The sequence below is a fragment of the Manacus candei genome, unplaced genomic scaffold (genome assembly GCF_025592945.1).
Source record: "Manacus candei isolate 608988 ecotype Guabito, Panama unplaced genomic scaffold, ASM2559294v1 h1tg000059l, whole genome shotgun sequence".
Taxonomy (NCBI): domain Eukaryota; kingdom Metazoa; phylum Chordata; class Aves; order Passeriformes; family Pipridae; genus Manacus; species Manacus candei.
In genome coordinates, this window is record NW_026138107.1 from 42709 (window position 1) to 68287 (window position 25579).

Sequence of the window (25579 nt, forward strand, 5' to 3'; positions counted from 1 at the left end):
GAGTCCAGGGCAGGAATCCCTTCCCTGGCCCTGTTGGCCCCCCTGTTCCTGAGCCAGGCCAGGATCCATCGGCCCTCTTGTCCCCCTGGGCACACTCTGGCTCCTGTTCAGCTCCCTGTCCATCCCCACTCCCAGCTCCCTTCCTGCCTGGCTGCTCTCCAGCCCCTCTGGCCCAGCCTGGAGCTGCCGGGGGTTGTTGTGGCCAAAGGGCAGGACCCGGCCCTTGGCCTGGTGGAACCTGCGGGAATGACCCTGGAACAGAGGCCAGAGGGGGTGCGGAGTGTCCTCGCCGGGGATATCGGGGAGCCGCCCCCAGCTCTGGGGTGGCCGTGCTGGGGTCGGTGCCCCACTGCGGCCCCTCCAGCCCGGCCCGCCCCGGGACTCCGCCGAGGCCCAGACGCGCGGCCGCCAGCCGAGCACCACCGGGGCTGCGGCCCCGCGGGGCAGGGCACGGCGGGAAGGCCATCAGAGGGCGGCGTTTCGGGCAGCTCTGGTCCCTTTCGGGGGCCATTCGTTCTCTTTCGGGGGCCATTCGGGGGCGATCCGGTGCCCCGGGGCCGCCGCCTCGCACCGACCGCGCCCCGCCGCCCCCAAGGGCGCCCTGAGGGGCCGAGGGGGCGGGGACCGGGGGGCGTGGCCCGACTGCCAATCACTCCCGTGGTCACGCCCACCACGCTTTGGGAGCCGGTTCATCCCCGGCGTAGGCCCCGCCCACTTCCTCCCCCGCCCGCCAATGAGGCCGCGCCGCGCTGGCCCCGCCCCTTCCGCCGCCCGGACCCGCCCCCGCCGCCACCGCGGCCGAGGCCGCGCCATGGGACAAAGGCGGCCCGGCTGAGGGGCCCGGCCGAGCGACCCGGCTGGGCCATGGCCGCACCGCGCCCCTAGGCAGCACCCGGCACGGCCCTGCCCGGCCCGGCCCTGCCCGGCTCGGCACCCGCCATGCCCAGCGGAGCCGCCGCCGCAGAGCCCGCGGAGACGCCGCCGCCGCCGCCGCCGCCGCCGCCGCGCCTCCCCCCGCGGGCGCCGCTGGTGCTGCTCCGGCAGCGCCTGGCCGGGCTGGGGCTCCGCCATGGCGAGCGGGAGGACGAGGAGGGAGAGCCCGAGCTGGAGGAGGAGCTGATGGCGGGGCAGGACGAGGAGGAGGAGGAGGAGGAGGATGATGATGAGGAGGAGGAGGATGATGAAGAGGAGGAGGAGGAGGAGGAGGAAGGCGACGCGGCCGCGCTGCTGCTGCTGCCCCCGCCGTGCCCGCCGGCGCTGCCGCCGGTGCCGGGGCTGGTCCCGGCGCTGCTGCCGGGGCTGGGCGCGGCGCGGAGCGGGGCCCGCGGGGCCGTGGCGGCCGCGCTGCCCGCGGGGATCGCCGGGGCCGGGCCCGGGGCCGAGCCGGCCGCCCTGCTCCGCAGGAGGAGCGTCAACACCACCGAGTGCGTGCCCGTGCCCAGCTCCGAGCATGTGGCCGAGATCGTGGGGCGGCAGGGTGAGTGCGGCCGGGGCCGGGCGGGAGGTGTGCTGGGCCTCCCTCTGCGCGACCCCGCCGGGGGGGACCCTGCCGGGGCTGGGAACCTTCTCCTCCTCTTCCTCCTCCTCTTCCTCCTCCTCTTCCTCCTCCTCTTCCTCCTCCTCTTCCTCCTCCTCTTCCTCCTCCTCTTCCTCCTCCTCTTCCTCCTCCCCCTCTCCGCCCCTCACCCCCAGTTGCGGAGCACCCTCCCTTTCCCCTTCTCGAGGTGGGAACCTTCCCCTTCCTCCCCAAAACTCCCCCCAGATAGGGACCCTCCTCTTCCTCTTCCCCTTCCCCAACCACCCCCGAGGTGGGAACCCTCATTTTCCTCTTCTCGAGGTGGGAACCTTCCCCTTCCTCCCCCAAACTCTCCCAGGTAGGGACCCTCCTCTTGCCCTTCCCCAACTCCCCCCGAGGTGGGAACCCTCCTTTTCCCCTCGCCCTTCTTGAGCTGGGGACCCTCCTCTCATCCCCCCGGGGTGGGAACCTTCCCCCTCCTCCCCAAAACTCCCTCTTCCTCTTCCCCTTCCCCAACCACCCCCGAGGTGGGAACCCTCCTTTTCCCCTCCCCTTCCCCAACTCCCCCCCAGGTAGGAACTCTCCTCCTCCTCCTCTTCCCCAGCTCCCCCCAGTGTGGGAACCCTCCTTTTCCCCTCACCCTTCTCGAGTTGGGGACCCTCCTTTTCCCCTTCTCGAGGTGGGAACCTTCCCCCTCCTCCCCAGAACTCCCCCAGGTAGGGACCACCCTCCTCTTCCTCTTCCCCTTCCCCAACCACCCTCGAGGTGGGAACCCTCCTTTTCCCTTCCCCTTTCCCCAGCCCCCCCCAGGTAGGGACCCTCTTCCTCCTCCTCCTCTTCCCAACTCCCCCCCGATGTGGGGACCCTCCTCCTCCTCCTCTGCACCCTCTCAACATAGGGGAACCTTCCTCCTTCTCCTCCTCCTCTCCGATGTGGGGACCCTCTTCCTCCTCCTCTCCCCTTCCCCAGCTCTCCCCCCGATGTGGGGACCCTCTTCCTCTCTGCACCCTCTCAACGTAGGGGGACCTTCCTCCTTCTCCTCCTCCTCCCCCATGTGGGGACCCTCTCCCTCCTCCTCCTCTCCTCTGCACCCTCTCAACGTAGGGGAACCTTCCTCTTCTCCTCCTCTCTGATGCGGGGACCCTCCTCTCCTCTGCACCCTCTCAACATAGGTGGACCTTCCTCCTTCTCTTCCCCTGGTCCCTGCATCGCTGCGCCTTCTCTTTTATCTCTGCCCTTTTTTTGTTTGGTTGTTGGTTTTTTACCCCCTTAACCCCTGAGCGTGGAAGGAAATGGTAAAAGTCGCTCCAGACCAGCGTGGTTTAGAGGCCGGAGAAGGTCCGGCCGAGCGCCGGTGCTCAGCCAGGCTTTCGTGGGGGTTTTTTTTCCTCTTCCTGCGTTTATTTCAGGTCGCAGGGGTGGGTTTTCTGGCTGGGAGGTGCCTGCCTCCCCCGCGGCGCTGACAAAAGCCCCTTCTGTCCCAGCAGAAAACGTCCTTTTCTTTTTTTTTTTATTCCAAGAAACAGCGTCTGAGCGCCTCGGGGAGTCGGGTGGTGTGTCCTGGGGGTGGGGATGGAGCACGGGGCTGAGGGCAGCGGGTGCCGCAAGCCCCGCGAAAGGGAAACACGAGCTCCGGGGAGCAGTGGGGCTGCCCTGGTTGTTCTCAGCGGGTCGGGGCTGTGGGGGCTGCCCTGGTTGTTCTCAGCGGGTCGGGGCTGCGCTCTGCGGGGTGTGCTCTCCGTACTCCGGGCGACTTGGAGACGAGATAACGGGGCTCGCACGGAAAAACGGGACCATTGTTCCCGGAGAGCCCCTGTTTTGCTGTTCCTGCTCTTATTTGTTCTCTGGGGTGTGTGGCTGCGATGAACAGTTGGGCTCGGCGGGGAGGGGGGTGTGTAAAACACAGAACTGGGGCTGCGGGGAGAGGGGAAGGAGCAGAAGGGAGGGGGGGAGCTAAAAAAGCTCGTTACTGAATGTGCTCGAGGCCCGTCGGAACTCCCGTTCGGGGCGGACCCGGTGCTCGGGGAGAGGGGGAGGCCGCCTTGTGTAAAGTCGTGTTGGTTCCACTGAACATCCGGCAAATTTCTTGGGAGAAGGAGTTTCCTGAGCCCTCCTCCTCCTCCTCTCCCGTGTCCGTGCTCTGCCCCAGCCGTGGTGCAGCTCGGTCTGGGCCAGCTGCATCCTCCACCAGGCAAGGAGGATGCTCCGTGTTCCCCTCCCCCGGCCCTCCCGTCGTTTTATTTATTTATTTAGTTTTATTTTATTTATTTATTTATTTATTTATTTTAATTTTTAATTTGTTTTATTTATTTTATTTATTTATTTTATTTTATTCATTTTATTTTATTTATTTATTTGTTTGTTTTATTTATTGTATTCATTTTATTTTATTTATTTTATTTTTAATTTTATTTAATTTTTAATTTTATTTTATTGCATTTATTTTATTTATTTATTTTATTTATTTTTATTTTATTTATTTTTTATTTTATTTTTTATTTATTTTATTTTTAATTTAATTTTATTTATTTTATTTATTTTATTTTATTCATTTTATTTTATTATTTTATTTTTAATTTTATTTTTAATTTTATTTTATTACATTTATTTTATTTATTTATTTTTATTTTTTATTTTATTGATTTTATTGATTTTTATTTTATTTATTTTGTTATTTTTATTTTATTTTTTATTTATTTTATTTATTTTATTTTATTCATTTTATTTTATTTATTTTATTATTTTATTTATTTTATTTTTAATTTTATTTTATTACATTTATTTTATTTATTTATTTATTTTTATTTTATTTATTTAATTGATTTTTATTTTATTTATTTTGTTATTTTATTTATTTTATTTCCTTTAAGGGCTGCCTTACCCCGGGTGAATTCTCCCCCGGGCTCTGTGCCAGGCTCCTCCCTGTAGCTCTGTAATTATGTAAAGGGGTGATGCAGCTGGAAGGTTGTTCCTGGTGGGTTTCCCGAGTCTGTGCTCCTTTTGAGAGGATCTTGGGGCCACAAACCCCAGCTCTGCGGAGCACCAGGGGTGCTCTGTGGAGCACCAGGGTGCTGGCTCCCACCTGCCTCTGAGAGACCATTTATTGCAAACCCCAACCTCCCCCAGCTGGAAGAAGGGATGGCAACCTGAATCCCGCGGCCTTCTGCAGAAATCTAATTTTTTCTTGTTAAATTATACCCAAATCTAATTTTTTTTTGTTAAATTATACCCAAATCTAATTTTTTTTTGTTAAATTATACCCAAATCTAATTTTTTTTTGTTAAATTATACCCAAATCTAATTTTTTTTTTGTTAAATTATACCCAAATCTAATTTTTTTTTGTTAAATTATACCCAAATCTAATTTTTTTTTTGTTAAATTATACCCAAATCTAATTTGTTTTTGTTTGTTTTTGTGCCCGGAGTTGCTGCTCGTGGGAAGCGTTTGCATCCACGCTTTGAAAAAGGCTTAAAAGGGGTTTGTTTGTTTTTTTTTTTTTCTTCTGAGGACTCCTAAGCGAGAGCGTCCCTTTCCCTTCTTTAAAAAAAAAACCAAACAAAAAACGGAGGAAAAAAAGGAAAAAGAAAAGTTCCTCTGCTACTCTGATTGATTGGTTGGTTGATTGGTTGATTGGTTGATTGACCTCGTTTGCCCGGCGCAGGGGTGCGCCCCAGAAATTACGTTAGGCTTGTGTCCAGACTTAAAAACAAACAAACACACAAATCTGGAGGTCCAGACTTAAAAAAAAAAACCAAAACACACAAATCTGGAGGTCTAACTCCTGAAGGTTTTGTTTTAATCCCCCTCCAACAAAAAAAAATAAAAAAAAATAAATAAAAAAAAAAATCATGATGAGAAAAGGCTCCACTGTGGATCACCTGGAAAAGAAAAAAAAAACCAGAGAAACAAAAAAACCAAACAAAAAAAACCAAACAAAAAACCAAACCAAAAACCAAACCAAAAAACCAAACAAAAAACCAAACAAAAAACCAAACAAAAAACCAAACAAAAAAACCAAACAAAAAACCAAACAAAAAAAACCAAACAAAAAACCAAACAAAAAACCAAACAAAAAACCAAACAAAAAAACCAAACAAAAAACCAAACAAAAAAAACCAAACAAAAAAAACCAAACAAAAAAAACCAAACAAAAAACCAAACAAAAAACCAAACAAAAAAAACCAAACAAAAAAACCAAGCAAAAAAAACCAAACCAAAAAACCAAACAAAAAAACCAAACCAAAACACCAAACAAAAAAAACCAAACAAAAAAACAAACAAAAAAAAACAAACAAAAAAAACCAAACAAAAAACCAAACAAAAAAACCAAACCAAAAAACCAAACCAAAAACCAAACCAAAAAACCAAACCAAAAAACCAAACAAAAAAAACCAAACCAAAAAACCAAACAAAAAACCAAACAAAAAAACCAAGCAAAAAAAACCAAACAAAAAAACAAACAAAAAAACCAAACAAAAAACCAAACCAAAACACCAAACAAAAAAAACAAACAAACGAAAAAAACCCAAAAAAACCCAAAACAAATAAACAAAAAACCCACAAAAAAACCCAACCAAACAAAACAAAACCAAACAAAACCAAAAACCCCCATATGTAAAGTTGGTGGGTCTCGAGAGACCCCCCTCTCCCTAAGAACATTGTGGGTTTCCAGGCTCAGCCCCGGCGCTTCTCCTCTTCCTCCTCCTTCGGGAGGAGCGGTTTGGTTGGATTTGGTTTGGGGTTGGATTTGGTTTGGGGTTGGGTTTGGATTGGTTTGGGTTTGGTTGGGTTTGGTTTGGTTGGGATTGAGATTGGTTTGGGTTTGGTTTGATTTGGTTTGGGGTTGGGGTTGGTTTGGTTTCGTTTGGGGTTGGAGTTTGGTTGGGTTTGGTTTGGGTTTGGTTTGGTTTTGCTTTAGTAGGTTTGGTTGGGTTTAGTTGGGGTTGGGTTTGATTTGGGTTTGGTTTGGTTCGGTTTGGGTTTGGTTTGGTTCGGTTTGGGTTGGGTTGGGTTGGGGTTTGGCTGGGTTTCGGTTTGGTTTGGGTTTGGTTGGGTTTGTTTTGGGTTTGGTTTGGTTGGGTTTGGTTTTGTTTTGATTTGGTTTGGGTTGGGTTTCGTTGGGTTCGGTTTGATTTGGTTGGGTTTGGGTTGCTTTGGGTTTGGTTTGGTTGGGTGTGGGTTGGGTTGGGTTTGGTTGGGTTTGGTTTAGTTTTGGTTTGGTTTTGGTTTGGTTGGGTTTGGGTTGGGGTAGGGTTGGGTTTGGGTTGGTTTGGTTGGGTTTGGTTTGGGTTGGGTTTCCTTTGCTTTGGGTTTGGTTTGAGTTTGGTTTGGGTTGGTTTGGTTTCGTTTGGGATTGGGTTTGATTGGGTTTGGTTTGGGTTTGGTTGGGTTTGCTTTGGTTTGGTTTTGATTTGGGTTGGGTTTGGTTTGGGTTTGGTTGGGTTGGGTTTGGGTTGGGTTTGATTTGGTTTGGGTTTGGTTTGGTTGGGTTTGGTTTGGTTGGGATTTAGTTTGGGTTTGGGTTGGGTTGGATTTTGATTGGTTGGGTTTGGGGTTCAGTTTGGTTTGGTTTTGGTTTGGGTTAGGTTGGGTTTAGTTTGGTTTGGGGTTGGGTTTGGATGGGTTTGTTTTGGGTTTGGTTGGGTTGGGTTTGGTTTTGATTTGGTTGGGTTTGGGTTGGGTTTGGTTGGGGTTGGGTTGGGTTTGGTTGGGGTTGGGTTGGGTTTGGGTTTGGGTTGGGTTGGGTTTAGTTTGGTTTGGGTTTAGTTTGGTTTGGGTTTGGTTGGGTTTGGGTTTGGTTGGGTTTGGGTTTGGTTGGGTTGGGTTTGGGTTGGGTTGGGTTTGGTTGGGTTTGGGGTTGGTTTCGTTTTGGTTTTGATTTGGTTGGTTTTGGTTTGGTTGGGTTTGGGTTGGTTTTGGTTTGGTTTTTGTTTGGGTTTGGGTTGGGTTGGGTTTGGTTTTAATTTGGTTTGGGTTTTGGTTTGGGTTTGGGTTTGGCGGCTGCGGGAGCGTGGGGGTTACAAACGGGGCAGGGGTCGGTCCCGGAGCCCAGATGAGTAGGATGATAAGAGCAGTAGGGCTGATATCATCGGACCCCTAACGCGGGCAGCCTGGCGAGGAGGGCGGTGCTTCTGTTCACAGTCAACCATCCCGGTCCCCTCCCGGTGCTTCTGTTCACATTTAAATTCAACCATCCCGGTCCCCTCCCGGTGTTTTTATTCGCATTTAACCATCCCGGTCTCCTCCCGGTGTTTTTATTCACATTTAAATTTAACCATCCCGGTCCCCTCCCGGTGTTTTTATTCGCATTTAACCATCCCGGTCCCCTCCCTGCTCTTCTTCCCTCAAAAAACCCCCGCGGCTCCGCCCCAAGGCGGGGCTGCAAATTGAGACAAAAAAAGCTCAATTCTGCTCAGCCGGTGGCTGGCGGCTGAGAGAGAGGGGGCTGAGAACAGCCGGTGTCACTCCTGGGGAGTGGGAAAGGGGGAACGGCCCCGGAGCGAGCGCTGGGACAGCCACTGGGACAGCCACAGCCCCTTCTGTGGGTCTGGGACAGCCACAGCCCCTCTCTGTGCCTCTGGTTCGGTGTCGCTGAGTTACCGGCTCTGTTTACGGTGGTTGTTAATTACCCGCTGGTTGTTAATTACCCGCTGGTTGTTAACCACCCGCTGGTTGCTAACTGCCTGCGGAGGAGCGATCGGTGCGAGCAGCAGCCTCTGGCCGGGTGGGTTCGGGGTTTCTTGGAGCCCCGGGCGGTTTGGGGGGGTTCTTGGAGCCCCGGGCGGTTTAGGGGGGTTCTTGGAGCCCCGGGCGGTTTAGGGGGGTTCTTGGAGCCCCGGGCGGTTTAGGGGGGTTCTTGGAGCCCCGGGCGGTTTGGGGTTCCCGCTGTCGCGGGCGGGGTTCATGGGCACGGCTGGAGTCACCACCCGCCTCGGCGTCGGGCGGCTGCCACAGGGAGCGCAGGTTCGGCTGGCTTGTTTCAGGTGAAAGGGGCAGGCACACTTCACATTTATTACATGTATATGTATATTTGTTTATTTATTCTTGCCCTCCGTGGCAGGGAGGTTCGCTGAGTGTCGCAGTGAATGGCCCGTCCCGAGTGCTGGGGGGAAACAGGTGAACACCAGAGGTGGATAAATACCTCGCAAGCAAGGTTTTTTTTTTTTTTTAATCTTTCTTTTTATCTTTATCTTTTTAGCTTTCCTGTTGCAGGGAGGGGGGAAAAGATTTTACCGGGGGGGGGGGGGTAAGGTTGCAAACTTTGCTGTAACAAAAAAAAATATATATATATATATATATATAAAAAAGGCTGCTGAGCGCCAGAACACTTTTATGAAACGAAAAGAGAGGGCTAAAGAGCCCCAAGTCAAGCATTTGTTTCCTGTTTGGGGTGCTCTTTGAGAATGCCTTCCCTCTCTTATGTCTCATCAGAGTTGTTCCTTTGGGTGTGTGAGGTCCCACCGGTGTGGGTCAGCAGTTCTGCACCGCCTCCCCTCTGCTCCTGCTTTCAGCAAAGGCACCTCTTGCCTCTCGCATTCCTTTTAGCTTTGAGGACGTACCACGGGGTGTACAATTCACGCTCCATTTCTTGCTTCTTGTGTGTAAAAACAGCCTCCTCCTCCCGCGGGTCGGCTCTGCCCCCGCTCTGCTTCATTCGCCGGGTCGTTGTTCTCAAAGAAAACACCTTTTTTTTCCTTTCTTTCCCACCCCCGCGGTTGTTTGTCAGACACAAATAACAGTCGTTTGTCAGACACAGGTAACATATTTATTTGTCGGTCCCCCTCTCACAACTGCCGCCCTTCTGCTGCTGCGCCTCCCTAATTCTGCAGTGCCGCGGGTAATTAATATTGCAGGTTTCCTGCAGGTTTTCCCCTCGTTTGCCGAGTCTGCCCCGGGAATTTGGGAGCGTCTCTCGGCCCCTGAGAGCGCTGACTCGAGGGGTTGCCCTGGCCCGAGGTGCTGTGCGGGCTGGCTGCCTCATCCTCCTTAATGATCCTTAATGAATCCTTAATGAAATCCCGGGTGGTCCCTGAACCAGCAGAGGGAAAACACCCCCGGGACCTCGTGAGCGGCTTTTTCCCGGGGCTGCTTTCCCGGCGCGGTTTCCTTCAGAGCTGCCCTCTGTCCTTTTTCCCAGCGTGGTTTCCTTCTAAGCTGCCCTCTGTCCTTGCCCGTCCTGCACCAGGTCTGGCACAGCCGGGTGGGTGCCCCGGCTCGGTCCCCTTTGCCTTTGGGATCCCCCGGCTCAGTCCCCTTTGCCTTTGGGATTCCCTGGCTCCGTCCCCTTTGCCTTTGGGATTCCCTGGCTCGGTCCCCTTTGCCTTTGGGATTCCCTGGCTCGGTCCCCTTTGCCTTTGGGATTCGCTGGCTTGGTCCCCTTTGCCTTTGGGATTCCCTGGCTCGGTCCCCTTTGCCTTTGGGATTCCCTGGCTTGGTCCCCTTTGCCTTTGGGATTCGCTGGCTCCGTCCCCTTTGCCTTTGGGATTCGCTGGCTCCGTCCCCTTTGCCTTTGGGATTCGCTGGCTCCCGGTCAGAGTGCTTGGGGTCTCCAGGTTCTCCTTCATCGCCAGGCCTGCAGTGCAGCCCCTCGAGGTGCTGGTCTGGGAAGTATCTCCCCTAAAAACCCCCCGGGGCTCCAGCCGGGCCGGGACAAGCAGGAGAGTCGCGTGTGAGGAGCACAGGGAGGTGTGAGGAGCACAGTGAGGTGTGAGGAGCACAGGGTGAGGTGTGAGGAGCACAGGGAGGTGTGAGGAGCACAGGGTGAGGTGTGAGGAGCACAGGGTGAGGTGTGAGGAGCACAGGGTGAGGTGTGAGGAGCACAGAGAGGTGTGAGGGGCACAGGGAGGTGTGAGGAGCACAGTGAGGTGTGAGGAGCACAGGGTGAGGTGTGAGGAGCACAGGGTGAGGTGTGAGGGGCACAGGGAGGTGTGAGGAGCAGGGAGTGAGGTGTGAGGAGCACAGGGAGGTGTGAGGAGCACAGGGTGAGGTGTGAGGAGCACAGTGAGGTGTGAGGAGCACAGTGAGGTGTGAGGAGCACAGGGAGGTGTGAGGAGCACAGGGTGAGGTGTGAGGAGCACAGGGAGGTGTGAGGAGCACAGGGTGAGGTGTGAGGAGCACAGTGAGGTGTGAGGAGCACAGTGAGGTGTGAGGAGCACAGGGAGGTGTGAGGAGCACAGGGTGAGGTGTGAGGAGCACAGTGAGGTGTGAGGAGCAGGGAGTGAGGTGTGAGGAGCACAGGGAGGTGTGAGGAGCACAGGGTGAGGTGTGAGGAGCACAGTGAGGTGTGAGGAGCACAGTGAGGTGTGAGGAGCACAGGGAGGTGTGAGGAGCACAGGGTGAGGTGTGAGGAGCACAGGGAGGTGTGAGGAGCACAGGGTGAGGTGTGAGGAGCACAGGGAGGTGTGAGGAGCACAGGGAGGTGTGAGGAGCACAGTGAGGTGTGAGGAGCACAGGGAGGTGTGAGGAGCACAGGGAGGTGTGAGGGGCACAGTGAGGTGTGAGGAGCACAGGGAGGTGTGAGGAGCACAGGGAGGTGTGAGGAGCACAGGGAGGTGTGAGGAGCACAGGGTGAGGTGTGAGGAGCACAGGGTGAGGTGTGAGGAGCACAGTGAGGTGTGAGGAGCACAGGGAGGTGTGAGGAGCACAGGGAGGTGTGAGGAGCACAGGGTGAGGTGTGAGGAGCACAGGGAGGTGTGAGGAGCACAGTGAGGTGTGAGGAGCACAGGGAGGTGTGAGGAGCACAGGGTGAGGTGTGAGGGGCACAGTGAGGTGTGAGGAGCACAGGGAGGTGTGAGGAGCACAGGGTGAGGTGTGAGGAGCACAGGGAGGTGTGAGGAGCACAGGGTGAGGTGTGAGGAGCACAGGGTGAGGTGTGAGGAGCACAGGGTGAGGTGTGAGGAGCACAGGGTGAGGTGTGAGGGGCACAGGGAGGTGTGAGGAGCACAGGGAGGTGTGAGGAGCACAGGGTGAGGTGTGAGGAGCACAGGGAGGTGTGAGGAGCACAGGGAGGTGTGAGGAGCACAGGGTGAGGTGTGAGGAGCACAGTGAGGTGTGAGGGGCACAGTGAGGTGTGAGGGGCACAGGGAGGTGTGAGGAGCACAGGGTGAGGTGTGAGGGGCACAGGGAGGTGTGAGGAGCACAGGGAGGTGTGAGGAGCACAGGGTGAGGTGTGAGGAGCACAGGGAGGTGTGAGGAGCACAGGGAGGTGTGAGGAGCACAGGGAGGTGTGAGGAGCACAGGGAGGTGTGAGGAGCACAGGGTGAGGTGTGAGGAGCACAGGGTGAGGTGTGAGGAGCACAGGGAGGTGTGAGGAGCACAGGGAGGTGTGAGGAGCACAGGGTGAGGTGTGAGGAGCACAGGGTGAGGTGTGAGGTCGTTCGCCCCTCAGAAGTGTGGGGTGTGATGGGATTACAGGAGAGCAGCGGGGTGCCTGGATATTTCCTGTGGGTCACCCCAAAATGTCCCAGAGGCGGGCACAGGGGGATGGAAACTGCGGCGTAACCGGAAGCCCCTGTGGGGGTCATGAGGAGGGGGCAGAGTGTCTTGGGTGTAAAATGCTCTTATGGTATTTTTATTTATTTAATTGTAATTTATTTTATTTTTATTTCTTTTTTCTATTTATTTAATTTGTATTTATTTTATTTTTATTTTATTTTGTTTTATTTTTATTAATTTTTCTTTATTTTATTTTGATTAATTTTTATTTATTTCCTTTTTATTTAATTTTTCTTTATTTTATTTTTATTTTTAATAATTTTTACTTATTTTATTTTCGTTAATTTTTATTTATTTTATTTTTATTTATTTTATTTTTAATAATCTTCACTTATTTTATTTTTGTTAATTTTTATTTATTTTATTTTTATTTATTTTTGTTTATTTTATTTTAATTTATTTTTTTAAATAACTTTTACTTATTTTGTTAATTTTTTATTTTTATTTATTTTATTTTTATCATTTATTTTATTTTTATTTATTTAATTTTTATTTATTTAATTATTTATTTAATTTTTATTTATTTTATTTTTGTTATTTTTATTATTTATTTATTTTTATTTATTTTATTTTTAATGATTTATTTATTTTTATTTATTTTATTACTTATTTAATTATTATTTATTTTATTTTTGTTTATCTTTATTATTTATTTTATTATTTATTTTATTGATATTTTTATCTTTATGTTTATTTATTTTGGTTTATTTTAGTTTCATCGTTTATTTTATTTTTAATTAATTTTTTTTTACGATTTTTAACTGGTTTTATTCATTTTATTTTTGTTCATTCCTTTTCTTCTCGAGAGGCCCCCTTGGTGTCACCTTCCCTCCCCCTGGAATACCCGTGCCAGGGTGGCTCTCAGCTGTGTTTTCCCAAAGCTGCCTGAAAACAAATGAAAACTCAACTTTCAGGAAACCCAGTTTGATGATCCGCCCTCGGAGTTTAACGATAAAAGTGAAAGGGAAACGTTTTAAAGCCCCCTTCCCTAAAACCAGGGGCCGGAGGGGGTGATGAAGATGGGGGGGGTTTTGCTGAGTATTTAATAGATGGGTTTCCTTACAGCTAAAGCTAAAGGGGTTGTCTCTACAGCCGGTCATGATTCACGCATTCCTGGGCGAACAGGCGCCTAAAAACACCCCGTGTTTTGGTTTTGGGATAGTAGGGAGGGTTTAGGGCCTCTCGACCTCCTGAGGGTCTGTTTTGTTTCTTTATGGGGTGTAATTAGGTCTTACAGTCCGTTTGTTTGTTTTTATTTTGACGTAACCACCCACTGGTTTCACGAACCGCAGTTATTTATGTGTCACAGTACGGCCCCAGTAACCCAGGGAGAGTGCCAGAAAAGGTCCTGGCCTCAAATTTTACGGGTGCAGCCCCTCCTGAGGAGGTTTGACCGCCGAGCGATTCGGGACGGGGTTTGGCTCTCAGGGTTTGGTTCTTGGGATTTGGTTCTTGGGGTTTGGCTCTCGGGGTTTGGTTCTCAGGGTTTGGTTCTTGGGGTTTGGTTCTTGGGATTTGGTTCTTGGGATTTGGTTCTCGGGGTTTGGTTCTCGGGGTTTGGTTCCCAGGGTTTGGTTCTCGGGGTTTGGTTCTCGGGGTTTGGTTCTTGGGATTTGGTTCCCGGGATTTGGTTCTTGGGGTTTGGTTCTCGGGATTTGGTTCCCGGGATTTGGTTCTTGGGGTTTGGTTCTCGGGATTTGGTTCCTGGGATTTGGTTCTCGGGGTTTGGTTCTCGGGGTTTGGTTCTTGGGATTTGGTTCTTGGGATTTGGTTCCTGGGATTTGGTTCTCGGGGTTTGATTCTCGGGGTTTGGTTCTCAGGGTTTGGTTCCCAGGGTTTGGTTCTCGGGGTTTGGTTCTTGGGATTTGGTTCTTGGGATTTGGTTCTCGGGGTTTGGTTCTCAGGGTTTGGTTCTCAGGGTTTGGTTCTCGGGGTTTGGTTCTTGGGGTTTGGTTCTTGGGGTTTGGTTCTTGGGATTTGGTTCTTGGGATTTGGTTCTCGGGGTTTGGTTCTCGGGGTTTGGTTCTCGGGGTTTGGTTCTCAGGATTTGGTTCCCGGGATTTGGTTCTTGGGATTTGGTTCTCGGGATTTGGTTCTCAGGGTTTGGTTCTCGGGGTTTGGTTCTCGGGGTTTGGTTCTTGGGGTTTGGTTCCCGGGGTTTGGTTCTCAGGATTTGGTTCTCAGGGTTTGGTTCTCGGGGTTTGGTTCTCGGGGTTTGGTTCTCAGGATTTGGTTCTCAGGGTTTGGTTCTCGGGGTTTGGTTCTCGGGGTTTGGTTCTCGCCGTCTCCGCCCTGGCCTTTGTCCCTGCAAACCCCGACCCGCAGGAGCCCCGGGTTCCAGTTAAAGGGCTGTGGCAGCCCCGCAGGCTCTGCCTTTTGTGGAATCACAGAATCCCAGAATCAGCTGGGTTGGAAGGGACCTCTGAGATCACCCAGCCCAATCCTTGATCCAACCCCGCCGTGGTTCCCAGCCCATGGCACTGATGCCACATCCAGTCTGTCCTTAAACACCTCCAGGGATGGAGAATCCACCCCTTCCCTGGGCAGCCCATTCCAATGGCTGAGCACCCTCTCTGCAAAGAAATTCTTCCTGATCTCCAACCTACCTTTCCCCTGGCACAGCTGCAGACCCAGCCCTCTTGTCTTGCTGATGGTTGCCTGGGAAAAGAGACCAACCCCCCCTGGCTCCCCCCTCCTGGCAGGGAGTTGCAGAGAGTGAGGAGGTCTCCCCTGAGCCTCCTCCTCTCCAGGCTGAGCCCCCCCAGCTCCCTCAGCCTCTCCTCACAGCACTTGTGCTCCAGTCCCTTCCCTGGCCCTGCTCCAGCCCCTCCATGTCCTTTACAAAGCCGTGTCCCCCCCACACAGCTCGTTCCAGGTTCGGGGAAAGCAAATAATCCCAGTTCCTTACCTCACCCCACCCCGGGAGAGATGCTGTGCCAGCGTCCATCCCCCAAATAATCCCAGTTCCTTGCCTTACCCAAATAATCCCAGTTCCTTGCCTTCCCCCACCCCGGGAGAGATGCTGTGCCAGCGTCCATCCCCCACGGGTTTGTTTGCAGGTCTCCCGTTAGCAGCTCCTCATTCCAGGCTGATGTCATTAATTACCTCCCTGCTCCCGTGTCTCCTCCTCATTCCAGGCTGATGTCACTCTTTGCCTCCTTGCTCGGTGTCAGCACATTTCGGGTCAGGAGGGGAGGCTCCTGTTTGGATAAACATTTCCCAGTTAAGGGTTTGGGTTTGTTTTTCCCCTCCGAGCCCTCTGTGACTGGGGAGGCTGAGCAGACTGTTGGGGTTTGGGGGGGCTGAGCAGGCTGGGTGTGAAGGTTTGGGGAGGCTGAGCAGGCTGTTGGGGTTTGGGGAGGCTGAGCAGGCTGGGTGTTGGGGTTTGGGGAGGCTGAGCAGACTGGGTGTTGGGGTTTGGGGAGGCTGAGCAGGCTGGGTGTGAAGGTTTGGGGGGGCTGAGCAGGCTGGGTGTTGGGGTTTGGGGAGGCTGAGCAGGCTGGGTGTTGGGGTTTGGGGAGGCTGAGCAGGCTGGGTGTTGGGGTTTGGGATATCCCCGTGTGTGTTTCACGCAGGGATGTGGGGGATGGAGTGTGGGGTGGGTGTGACTTTGTGCCTAAGGGGCTGCACAAGAAGGGGGATCCTCTCATCAGCAAATCCACCCCTGTCCCGTTCCCGGCGAGGGGCACGGGGGGGGGTGAGCCCAGCAGGAGGAATGAAGGGGTGGGATGTTCCTTGTCCCTGTGGGATGTGCCTTTCCAGGGTGATGGGATCAGAAGAGAAGATGGGATCAGGAGAGGGATGGGATCAGGAGAAGAGGGAATGGGATCAGGAGAGGGGATGGGATCAGGAGAAGAGGAGATGGGATCAGGAGAAGAGGAGATGGGATCAGGAGAGGGGATGGGATCAGGAGAGGGATGGGATCAGGAGAGGGATGGGATCAGGAGAGGGATGGGATCAGGAGAGGGGATGGGATCAGGAGAAGAGGGGATGGGATCAGGAGAGGGATTTGGATCAGGAGAGGGGATGGGATCAGGAGAGGGGATGGGATCAGGAGAAGAGGGGATGGGATCAGGAGAGGGGTGGGATCAGCCCTGCTCTGCCAGAGCCTCCTGGGCAGTGACTGTGCTGGGGGAAGCCAGAGCAGCCGAGTAAAAGCAAATAAAGATGCTCCAGCTGGAGGGGGATAATTGGGCTGCCGACCTTGTGTTTTGGGGTGGCTGTTTGTGGTGGGGTTTCCCAGCCCTGCTTGGAGGCAAAACACAGCTGGTGTGGGCTGGCTCGTTTGGGAACCCTGGGCTTGGTGTGTTTGGGGTGGATTCCTTCGGCTCATTTTGACCTTGCAGGTGAAGCCCGGGGGTTGGTCTGGGGAGGGTTGGTCTGGGGAGGGTTGGTCTGGGGCCTCTGAACTTCGTGCTGGAGGGTTGTGATGTTCAGAGGTGCTGTTCTGTCTCTGCGGGGGGTGAGGAGTCTGGAATGAGCTGGGCTGTGGGTTGGTGAGGAGTCTGGAATTAACTGGGATCTGGATTGGTGAGGAGTCTGGAATTAATTGGGATCTGGGTTGGTGAGGAGTCTGGAATGAGCTGGGATCTGGGTTGGTGAGGAGTCTGGAATTAATTGGGATCTGGATTGGTGAGGAGTCTGGAGTTAACTGGGATCTGGGTTGGTGAGGAGTCTGGAGTTAACTGGGATGTGGATTGGTGAGGAGTCTGGAATGAGCTGGGATGTGGATTGGTGAGGAGTCTGGAGTTAACCGGGCTGTGAACCGTGGTAGACAATACCGAATTGCATCACCGGTAGATCATACCGAATTGTATCACCGGTAGATCATACCGAATTGCATCACCGGTAGATCATACCGAATTTCATCACTGTGTGTGTCTCGGGCCAGAGGCTCCCCCGTGTTCCCTGAGCGCTGACTGTAACTCCCAGGAAATGAGGAGGTGCAGGGGTGTGGACGGACGGTGTGGACGGAGGTACAGCCAGAGGTGCTCGGGTGTGACGGAGCGAATGGAAGTCTCTGTATAAATCAGTGTTCCCTGGGGTTACCCCGTAACCGGGCTGGTTCTCTGCTCTCAGCTCTGCCCGTGCCTCCCTCCCTCCCCCGCCGGAGCCGCCCGGGATAACGAGTCCCGGAACAAAGAACGGGCTGTTGCTGTGCCCAGCCCTCAGCTCCTCCTCCTCCCCCTCCGTCCCCCGGGTTTTTGTTAGCAGGTATTCCTGCGGGAAGCCCGGCCCCAGCGGCTCTTTGAGCGGGGCATCGCGGCTGCCGCTGTCACCTCGGGTTTGAGTGACTGCTTTGTGTGCCCAGACGGTGGTTAAGGGACACTTAGACAGGGAAAAGGGGGGCAAACAAACGGCTGAGAGTGAGACGGACCTTAAAACCCTTGGTCTGCACGTGCTGGTTGGGGTTCTCTCTCTCTCAGTGGGGTTTGGTGTGAAGTGCCCTTTCAGAGGGCTGGGTCTGCAGCTGTGCCAGGGGAGGGTCAGGTTGGAGATTAAAAGAATTCCTTCCCAGAGAGGGTGCTCAGCCATTGGAATGGGCTGCCCAGGGAAGGGGTGGATTCTCCATCCCTGGAGGTGTTTAAGGACAGACTGGATGTGGCATCAGTGCCATGGGCTGGGAACCACAGCAGGGTTGGATCAAGGGTTGGGCTGGGTGATCTCGGAGGTCCCTTCCAACCCAGCTGATTCTGGGATTCCATGAAAGGCAGAGCCTGTGGGGCTGCCACAAGCTCTTTAATTGGAAATCAGGGGCTCCTGCGGGTCGGGGTTTGCAGGGACAAAGACCAGGGTGGAGCTGCTGTCGCAGGGGGACAAGAGGGCTGGGTCTTGAGCTGTGCCAGGGGAGGGGTAGGTTGGAGATTAGAAAGAATTTCTTCCCAGAGAGGGTGCTCAGCCATTGGAATGGGCTGCCCAGGGAAGTGGGGGATTCTCCATCCCTGGAGGTGTTTAAGGACAGGCTGGATGTGGCATCAGTGCCATGGGCTGGGATTAGTGGGATCAGTGCCACAGCGGGGTTGGATCAAGGGTTGGATTGATGACCTCGGAGGTGCTGGCCAGGCTGAGCTCGGTCAGGGCTGGATCCCGTGGGCTGTCCTGCCTGTCTCCCTTAATTTTGCACCTCCTGCCCTTCTGGTCCTGTGGTGGGTGAAAAGGTGCTTGCCAAAGCACCTGAAGCAGCTCGGGAAGGAGCCCGCTGAGCCCCTGCAAACCTCACCACCCGGTCCCTGGAAATCGGAGACAGAAGAAGTCCCGTGAACTCCTTGGGTCCGTGTCAGGCTGTGTTTGCTCAGTCGGGGGGGGGAGAGACCCTGCCAGTGTTACACACAGAGCCTTGTTTGCATGCCCACGGTCTGCCTGGGCTCCCCCTTGGCAGGTCAGGGAGCGGCTCCTCCGTCCCGCAGGGGAGAGGGAGGTTTGGGTGGCACTTCTTGGCAGCAAGGAGCAAACGAGGGTCCTCGGCAGGTCAGTAGTTTTACCTGTGCCTTACACAGGTCGCACTGCAGGCCCCTCTCTCGCTCGGAAGTGTTTGATCTGCCTGTCAGTGGAAGTCTCACGCACGGAGAGGTTCCGTGTGCGGGTCTTCATCATCCCTTTGGCGGGATCTCAGGAGTAACTGAGGGACGCCCGATCCGTGGGAAACAGACTGAAAACCCGGCGGTATTTACGGGATAACCGTGGGCGTGCCTGGCACGGAGGGGGAGCCATCCACGGTGTTTATCTGTCCCCTTTGATAGCGGCTCGGGAGGTGCTGGGCTGAACCAGCCCGAGGCGTTGCTGCTGAGACAGCTCGTGGCTCCCCCAGAGCCCTGTTTGGGAACAGCGGGTAGGAGCTGTAACCGCCTTCTCCGGTGTGATAAGAACAGCAGAGACAAAAACAGCGGCTTCTGGTTCCGCCCCCAGGGTTTCTTGAGGCTTGAACAGGAGCCAGAGTGTGCCCAGGGGGACAAGAGGGCCAATGGATCCTGGCCTGGATCAGGAACAGGGTGGCCAACAGGTCCAGGGAAGGGATTCTGCCCCTGGACTCAGCGCTGGTGAGGCCACCCCTGGAGTGCTGTGTCCAGCTCTGGGCCCTCAGCTCAGGAAGGACATGGAGGGGCTGGAGCAGGGCCAGAGGAGAGCAACGAGGCTGGGGAAGGGACTGGAGCACAAGTGCTGTGAGGAGAGGCTGAGGGAGCTGGGGGGGCTCAGCCTGGAGAAGAGGAGGCTCAGGGGAGACCTCCTCACTCTCTGCAACTCCCTGACAGAAGGGGGGAGCCGGGGGGGGTTGGTCTCTTTTCCCAGGCAACCATCAGCAAGACAAGAGGGCTGGGTCTGCAGCTGTGCCAGGGGAGGTTTAGGTTGGAGATCAGGAAGAATTTCTTTGCAGAGAGGGTGCTCAGCCATTGGAATGGGCTGCCCAGGGAAGGGATGGATTCTCCATCCCTGGAGGTGTTTAAGGACAGACTGGATGTGGTATCAGTGCCATGGGCTGGGAACCACGGCGGGGTTGGATTCAAGGTTGGATTGATGATCTCGGAGGTCCCTTCCAACCCAGCTGATTCTGTGACTCTGTGATTCCATGATTCTGTGATTCTATTATTCTGTGATTCTGTGACTCTGTGAGTCTTTCATTCCTCAAGCTGCTTAAAACAGGCTCCCATGTCTCCCCAGCCAGGCTGACCCACCATGTTTAAGGGGCTCCCGTGTCTCCCAGGCCAGGCTAACCCGTGTTTGCTCCCCCTTCCCCCCGCAGGCTGCAAGATCAAGGCGCTGCGGGCCAAGACCAACACGTACATCAAGACGCCGATCCGCGGGGAGGAGCCGGTGTTCGTGGTGACGGGCAGGAAGGAGGACGTGGCCATGGCCAAGCGGGAGATCCTGTCGGCGGCCGAGCACTTCTCGCTGATCCGGGCGTCGCGGGGCAAGGCGGGGTCGGCGCCGGGCTGCGCGCCCGCCCTGCCGGGGCAGACCACGGTGCAGGTGCGGGTGCCCTACCGCGTGGTGGGGCTGGTGGTGGGGCCCAAGGGGGCCACCATCAAGCGCATCCAGCAGCAGACGCACACGTACATCGTGACGCCGAGCCGCGACAAGGAGCCGGTGTTCGAGGTGACGGGCATGCCCGAGAACGTGGACCGGGCGCGCGAGGAGATCGAGATGCACATCGCCGTGCGCACCGGCAGCTTCGTGGAGCTGCTCGGCGAGGAGAACGACTTCCACTGCAACGGCACCGACGTCGGCTTCGAGGGCGGCACGGCCGCCTGGGCCGCCCCCGGCCCGCCCCCGGCCCCCGCCCGCGCCAGGGTGGCCTCGGGCTACCGCCACGACAGCTCCGGCTACCGCCACGACAGCTCCGGCTACCGCCACGACAGCTCCAGCTCCCTGGGCAGCGGCTCCACCGACTCCTACTTCGGCAGCGGCCGCCTGGCCGACTTCAGCCCCACCAGCCCCTTCGGCGCCGGCGGGTTCTGGTTCGGGGAGGCGCTGCCCTCGGAGGACGCGCTGCCCATCGACTGCCCCGCGTACGACCCGCTGCCGGCCCCGGCCCCGGCCCAGCCCCTCTGGGCTCCCCTCGAGCCCGCGAGCCCCCTGCCCGGCCGCGGCCCCGCCCGGGCCCCGCGCCGCGGCAGCCAGCCCTGCACGCCGCCCCGCCTGTCGCCCACCGCCCCCGAGGAGCCCCCGCCGGCCCGCGGGGCGAGGGGCGACCCGCCCGGGCTGCCCGTGCTCACCCCCGCCTTCTCCACCGGCACCAACAGCTACTCCTCCTCCAACGGCGGCTCCGCCTCCAGCTCGCCCCCCGAGGGGCCGCAGCGCCGGCACGACTGCGTGCTCTGCCTCGACGGCGAGGTGGTGGCCGCGCTGGTGCCCTGCGGGCACAACCTCTTCTGCCTGGACTGCGCCCACAGGGTGTGCGAGCGCCGGGCGCCCGCCTGCCCCGTGTGCCAGGCCGCCGTCACCCAGGCCATACAGATCCACTCCTAGGGGGGCCTCGGGGTGCCCCCTGTCCCCTCGGGGGGTGTGGGTCGGGCTGAGCTCCTGCCCCTCTGTCTCCTCGGGGTGTGTGGGTCAGGCTGAGCTCCTGCCCCCTGTCCCCTCGGGGTCTGTGTGTCCGGCGGGGACGCGTGTCCGGCCGAGCTGTGTCTGAGCCGTGTCTGCTGCGGCGGCGCAGGGCGGGGAACGGCTCAGACAGACGGACAGACAGAAGAACAGCAACTCAGAGTTGTCCCAGGGGGTCTCTGCTGGGCGTGTGTGGCTCCCTCCCGTGCCCCGGGAACCCCCGGGGGGGGCAACAGGGAGCCACGGAGGGCTCGTGGCATTCCCGGTGTGTCAAACAACACCTCCAACGCTGCCTTCTCTACCACTGCCACTTCCGAGAACACAGACAGACAGACAGACAGACAGACAGACAAAAAAAAATAGCAGGTTTGGGGCGAACGTTTTGTCTTTTTATTTCCTCACACACACACACACCCCCTGCTTTATACGAGGGCTCAAACACCCGGTTCTTCGGCGTCCCAGAAACGCCCCCGGGGCTCCGGGTTTGGGCTCGTTTGGGGCTCTTTTTTTTTAAATAGTTTGATTTGCTGAAACGGGGGAGGGAGGGAGGGTTGGAGATAAATCGTGGTGAGCTGGGGATGGAGAGAGCTGCCCTGATGTGCTCCTGCCTGGGAGGGGGATCCCGGGCTGGGAATTCCTGGAGGATCCCGGGCTGGGAATTCCTGGAGGACCCCGGACTGGGAATTCCTGGCCCGGAGGATCCAGGGTTGGGGATTCCTGGTCTGGAGGATCCCGGGTTGGGAATTCCTGCCTGCTGGTGGTGGAAGAGGAGGCATCCCCCCGTTCTGGGGTGCACACGGTGAGGGTGCTGACATTCCGTTCCCTGGTAGGTCCCCATCGAGCTTTTGTTTGTCTTTTCAAATTACCCTTTTTTTTTTTGGTTTTTTTTTGTTTGTTTTTTTTTTTGGTTTTGGTTTTTTTTTGTTCTTTTGTTTTGTTGTTTTGGTTTGGTTTGGTTTTTTTTTTTTTTTGTTTTGGTGGTTGTTTCTTTTTTAAGGGGGGTTGGGGGAGCGCGCAGATCAAAATGTGAAGCCTCTTCTTCCTGTCCGACCCACACCCGTCTTGCACATCTATAAATATATATATATATATATATATATTTTATTTTTGGTAAGGAAAAAAAGGAAAAAAAGAAAAAGGGGGGGGGGACCCGCAGCCGTTTCAAAAGCATCTTTTTCCAATCACCAGTTAAAGAAAAAAACAAAGGAGCCCTCTTGAATCCCCTCTTGAATTCCTGCCTTTCAACCTGTGGATGTCTCTGGCTTTTGGGTTTTTTTTTTCATCCTCAGTCCCCAAATCCGCGCTGGCATGCACAGTTAAAACAAAAACAAAAAAAACCCCGAACAGACAAACAAACAAACAAAAACAAAAAAAGACACAAAGCAAGTTCCGGCCGATTTATTTTTAGAATTTTTTTTTAATGTCTTTGGGGTTTTTTTAGAATTATTATCTTTAGAATCGTTATTTTTAGAATCGTTATTTTTAGAATTGTTATTTTTAGAATTGTTATTTTTAGAATTGTTATTTTAGAAATATTTTTTTTTTTTTTTAGGGAAGCGTTATTTTTTTTTTTTCCCCGATGGGGTTGGTTTGTGTTTGGTTTTTTTTTTTTTTTAAAAAAAAAAAGGTTTATTTTATTTTATTTCCTCGGTACGGCCAAAAAAAAAAAAAAAAAAAACAACAAAACAAACAAAAACAAAACAAAACAAACAAAAAAAAACCACAACCCCGCACACGAAAAAAAAAAAAAAAAAAAGAGCAAAATGAACGAAATCCACGCCGTAAATAAAATAAATTTTATTTTTTATTTCCGCTCGCGTTTCGTAGAAAAGTTTACAGGAAAAAAAAAAAAAAAATAAATATATTAAAACAAAAAAAAAAGGTTTTTATTTTAACGGTTTTCAGCACAAAAAAATAAAAAAGAGAGAGAGAGGGAGAGGGGGAGAGTTGCCTGGACAAACAGACCTTCAGGAGCACCTGTTTTGTGTTTTTACACGGCAGAATAACAAAGCCAAGGAAACCGACGAGACCCCGTCGGGTTGGGTGCACTGTTCCTATAAAACCACGGACAGCAAAGTATCCAGTCTAATTTTGCTAATTTTGCTACACTCTTTTTGTTTTTGTTTTTTTTTTTTTTTTGTTACGTGTAGGTAGGGAGGTCGTAGGGATTATTGTTGTTATTATTATTATTATTATAATTAAAAAAAAAAATTTCGATTTGAGTAAAGTTTTAAGAGAGGAGGAGGAGAAGAGAAAAAGAAAAAAAAAAATCACACACGAAAAAAAAAGTATATATTTTATGATAAATGGGCCTTTAACTTAATGACGGCCAAAGCACTGATATTATTATTATTATTATTGTTATTATAATTATATATTTGCTGTAAAGAGAAATTATAAGAGTTTTATTTTTCTGATATTATAAAAAAAAAAAAAAAAGTTAGTTAATAAAGACTCGTTTCCATGAACTGGGAGGTTCCCTCTGCTCTGTCCGGCCCTCACTCGGGGGAACCCCGGGGCTGGGGACACCCCCTGCTCACCCTGGGATCCCAAAACCCTGGGATGGGATGGATGGGGTGGGATGGGATGGATGGGATTGATGGGATGGGATGGGATGGGATGGATGGGATGGGATGGGAGGGGATGGGATGGGATGGGAGGGGAGGGGATGGGATGGGATGGGATGGATGGGATGGGATGGGATGGGATGGGATGGGATGGATGGGATGGGATGGGATGGGATGGGATGGGATGGGATGGGATGGGATGGGATGGGATTGATGGGATTGATGGGATGGGATGGATGGGATGGGATGGGATGGGATGGGGTGGGATGGGATTGATGGGATGGGGTGGGATGGGATTGATGGGATGGGGTGGGATGGGATGGATGGGATGGGGTGGGATGGGATTGATGGGATGGGGTGGGATGGGATGGGATGGGGTGGGATGGGATGGATGGGATGGGGTGGGATGGGATTGATGGGATGGGGTGGGATGGATGGGGTGGGATGGGATGGGTTGGGATGGGATGGGATGGGATGGGATGGGATGGGGTGGAAGGGAGATTGAGGATCGTCTCATCCCCTTCCTCCTTCCATAAACCAGGTTTTTCCAACCTGGGTGGGCTTGGACACTCCCAGGGATCCAGGGGCAGCCACAGCTTCTCTGGGAAAGCTGTGCCAGGGCCTCCCCACCCTCACAGACAGGAATTCCTTCCCAACATCCCATCTAAACCACTGGGAAGCCATTCCCTGTGTCCTGTCCCTCCATCCCTTGTCCCCAGTCCCTCTCCAGCTCTCCTGGAGCCCCTTTAGGCCCTGGAAGGGGCTCTCAGCTCTCCCTGGATCCTTCTCTTCTCCAGGTGAACCCCCCCAGCTCCCCCAGCCTGGCTCCAGAGCAGAGGGGCTCCAGCCCCGGGATCATCTCCGTGGGCTCCCCCGGGCTCTCCCCAGAGCTCTGCTGCAGACGGACACGCCCTCAGAGGTCGAGCTTTGTGTTTCTCCCGCCGCGTCCCTTCCCGGTGCGGGGGGAGCTCGGCCCCCCGTGCCCGCCGCAGGGCGCTTTGTTTCCTTCCACGGAGCCTCCGTGCCCCCTCTTTGCCCCCTTCTTTTCGCCCCCCCGATCCCGGATTCCGGGCGGGAGCCCCGTGACGGGTCCCTCGGTCTGCGATGATGATCATCTGGATGATCCTGACGGAGCATCCCGGGGGGGTTTGGGTTGGGGAGGGACCCCAAAGCCCACCCCGTCCCACCCCCTGCCAGGGGCGGGGACACTAAACCCGTGTTTAAATACTCCTTGGGGGGGAGATACAACAGCCCAGCTGCTCCCTCCTGCGCCGACACCCCCCCCCGTGGATTCCTCCTGGATTTTGGGGCCCGAGGGTCGCTTTGTGCGGGGGGCGTTCCGCCCCTCCCTGATCAGCCGCCCCCGGGGCGCAGGGAGGTGCTGGAGCCCGCGGCCCTCAAAGGCGCCGTCCTGCAGCTTTGTGTCCTCAAACCTGAACTCCCCTCTCGCTCCCGTCGGAGGAACAGGGAGGAGAAGCGCTTCCCTTCGAGCGCCTTTTTAACCGCGAGCCTCGGGAGGAGACCAGAGGGAGTTCGGATCCGCCTCGTTTGGCTCCCGGGGCTGTTTCGGGGCTGCAGCGAAGGGGCCTCAGACGCAAACCCTGAGGCAGCCGAGGGAGAGGCGGAGATGAACCCTGGTTGTTTCCTGGGTGCACATCCCGGCCCCTCCACCGCCTTTTGTCCAGCGGGGCAGGGGCGCTGCGGCCGCCCTGGAGTTGCACAAGCCGGGCACGGGCTTAGGAAGCTCCACTTCTCCTCAGCCCGCTGCCCCGAGTTTATTTTTCCGTGCTCAGGAGCGCTTGTGACGGGGTGACTAACCCGCCTGGAATTCCAGCTCGTGCTCATGGAAAGGGAAGCGCTGGCCACCACCAAGTGCAGCATCAGCCTGAGCTGCTGCCAGCCGGGCCGGCTGGGAGAGCCCAATTATTTTAATTTTTTATTTTTTTTTTTAATTAAGGGAGG

The 25579-nt window shown here is 54.2% G+C and overlaps 1 protein-coding gene across 2 annotated transcripts; it reads left to right on the top strand.

Annotated features, from left to right (window-relative positions):
• The first annotated feature begins 820 nt into the window (after window positions 1-820).
• Window positions 821-21394, top strand: MEX3C (mex-3 RNA binding family member C). 2 transcript variants are annotated; one of them, XM_051803693.1, is made up of 3 exons: window positions 821-1477; window positions 19750-21020; window positions 21064-21394. In XM_051803693.1, the coding sequence occupies exons 1-2, from the start codon at window positions 940-942 to the stop codon at window positions 20973-20975; spliced, it is 1764 nt and encodes a 587-aa protein (XP_051659653.1). In that variant the 5' UTR covers window positions 821-939; the 3' UTR covers window positions 20976-21020; window positions 21064-21394. The 2 variants fall into 2 exon arrangements, with proteins under 2 accessions (XP_051659653.1, XP_051659652.1); XM_051803692.1 differs by having other exon boundaries at window positions 19750-21394.
• The last annotated feature ends 4185 nt before the right edge of the window (window positions 21395-25579 follow it).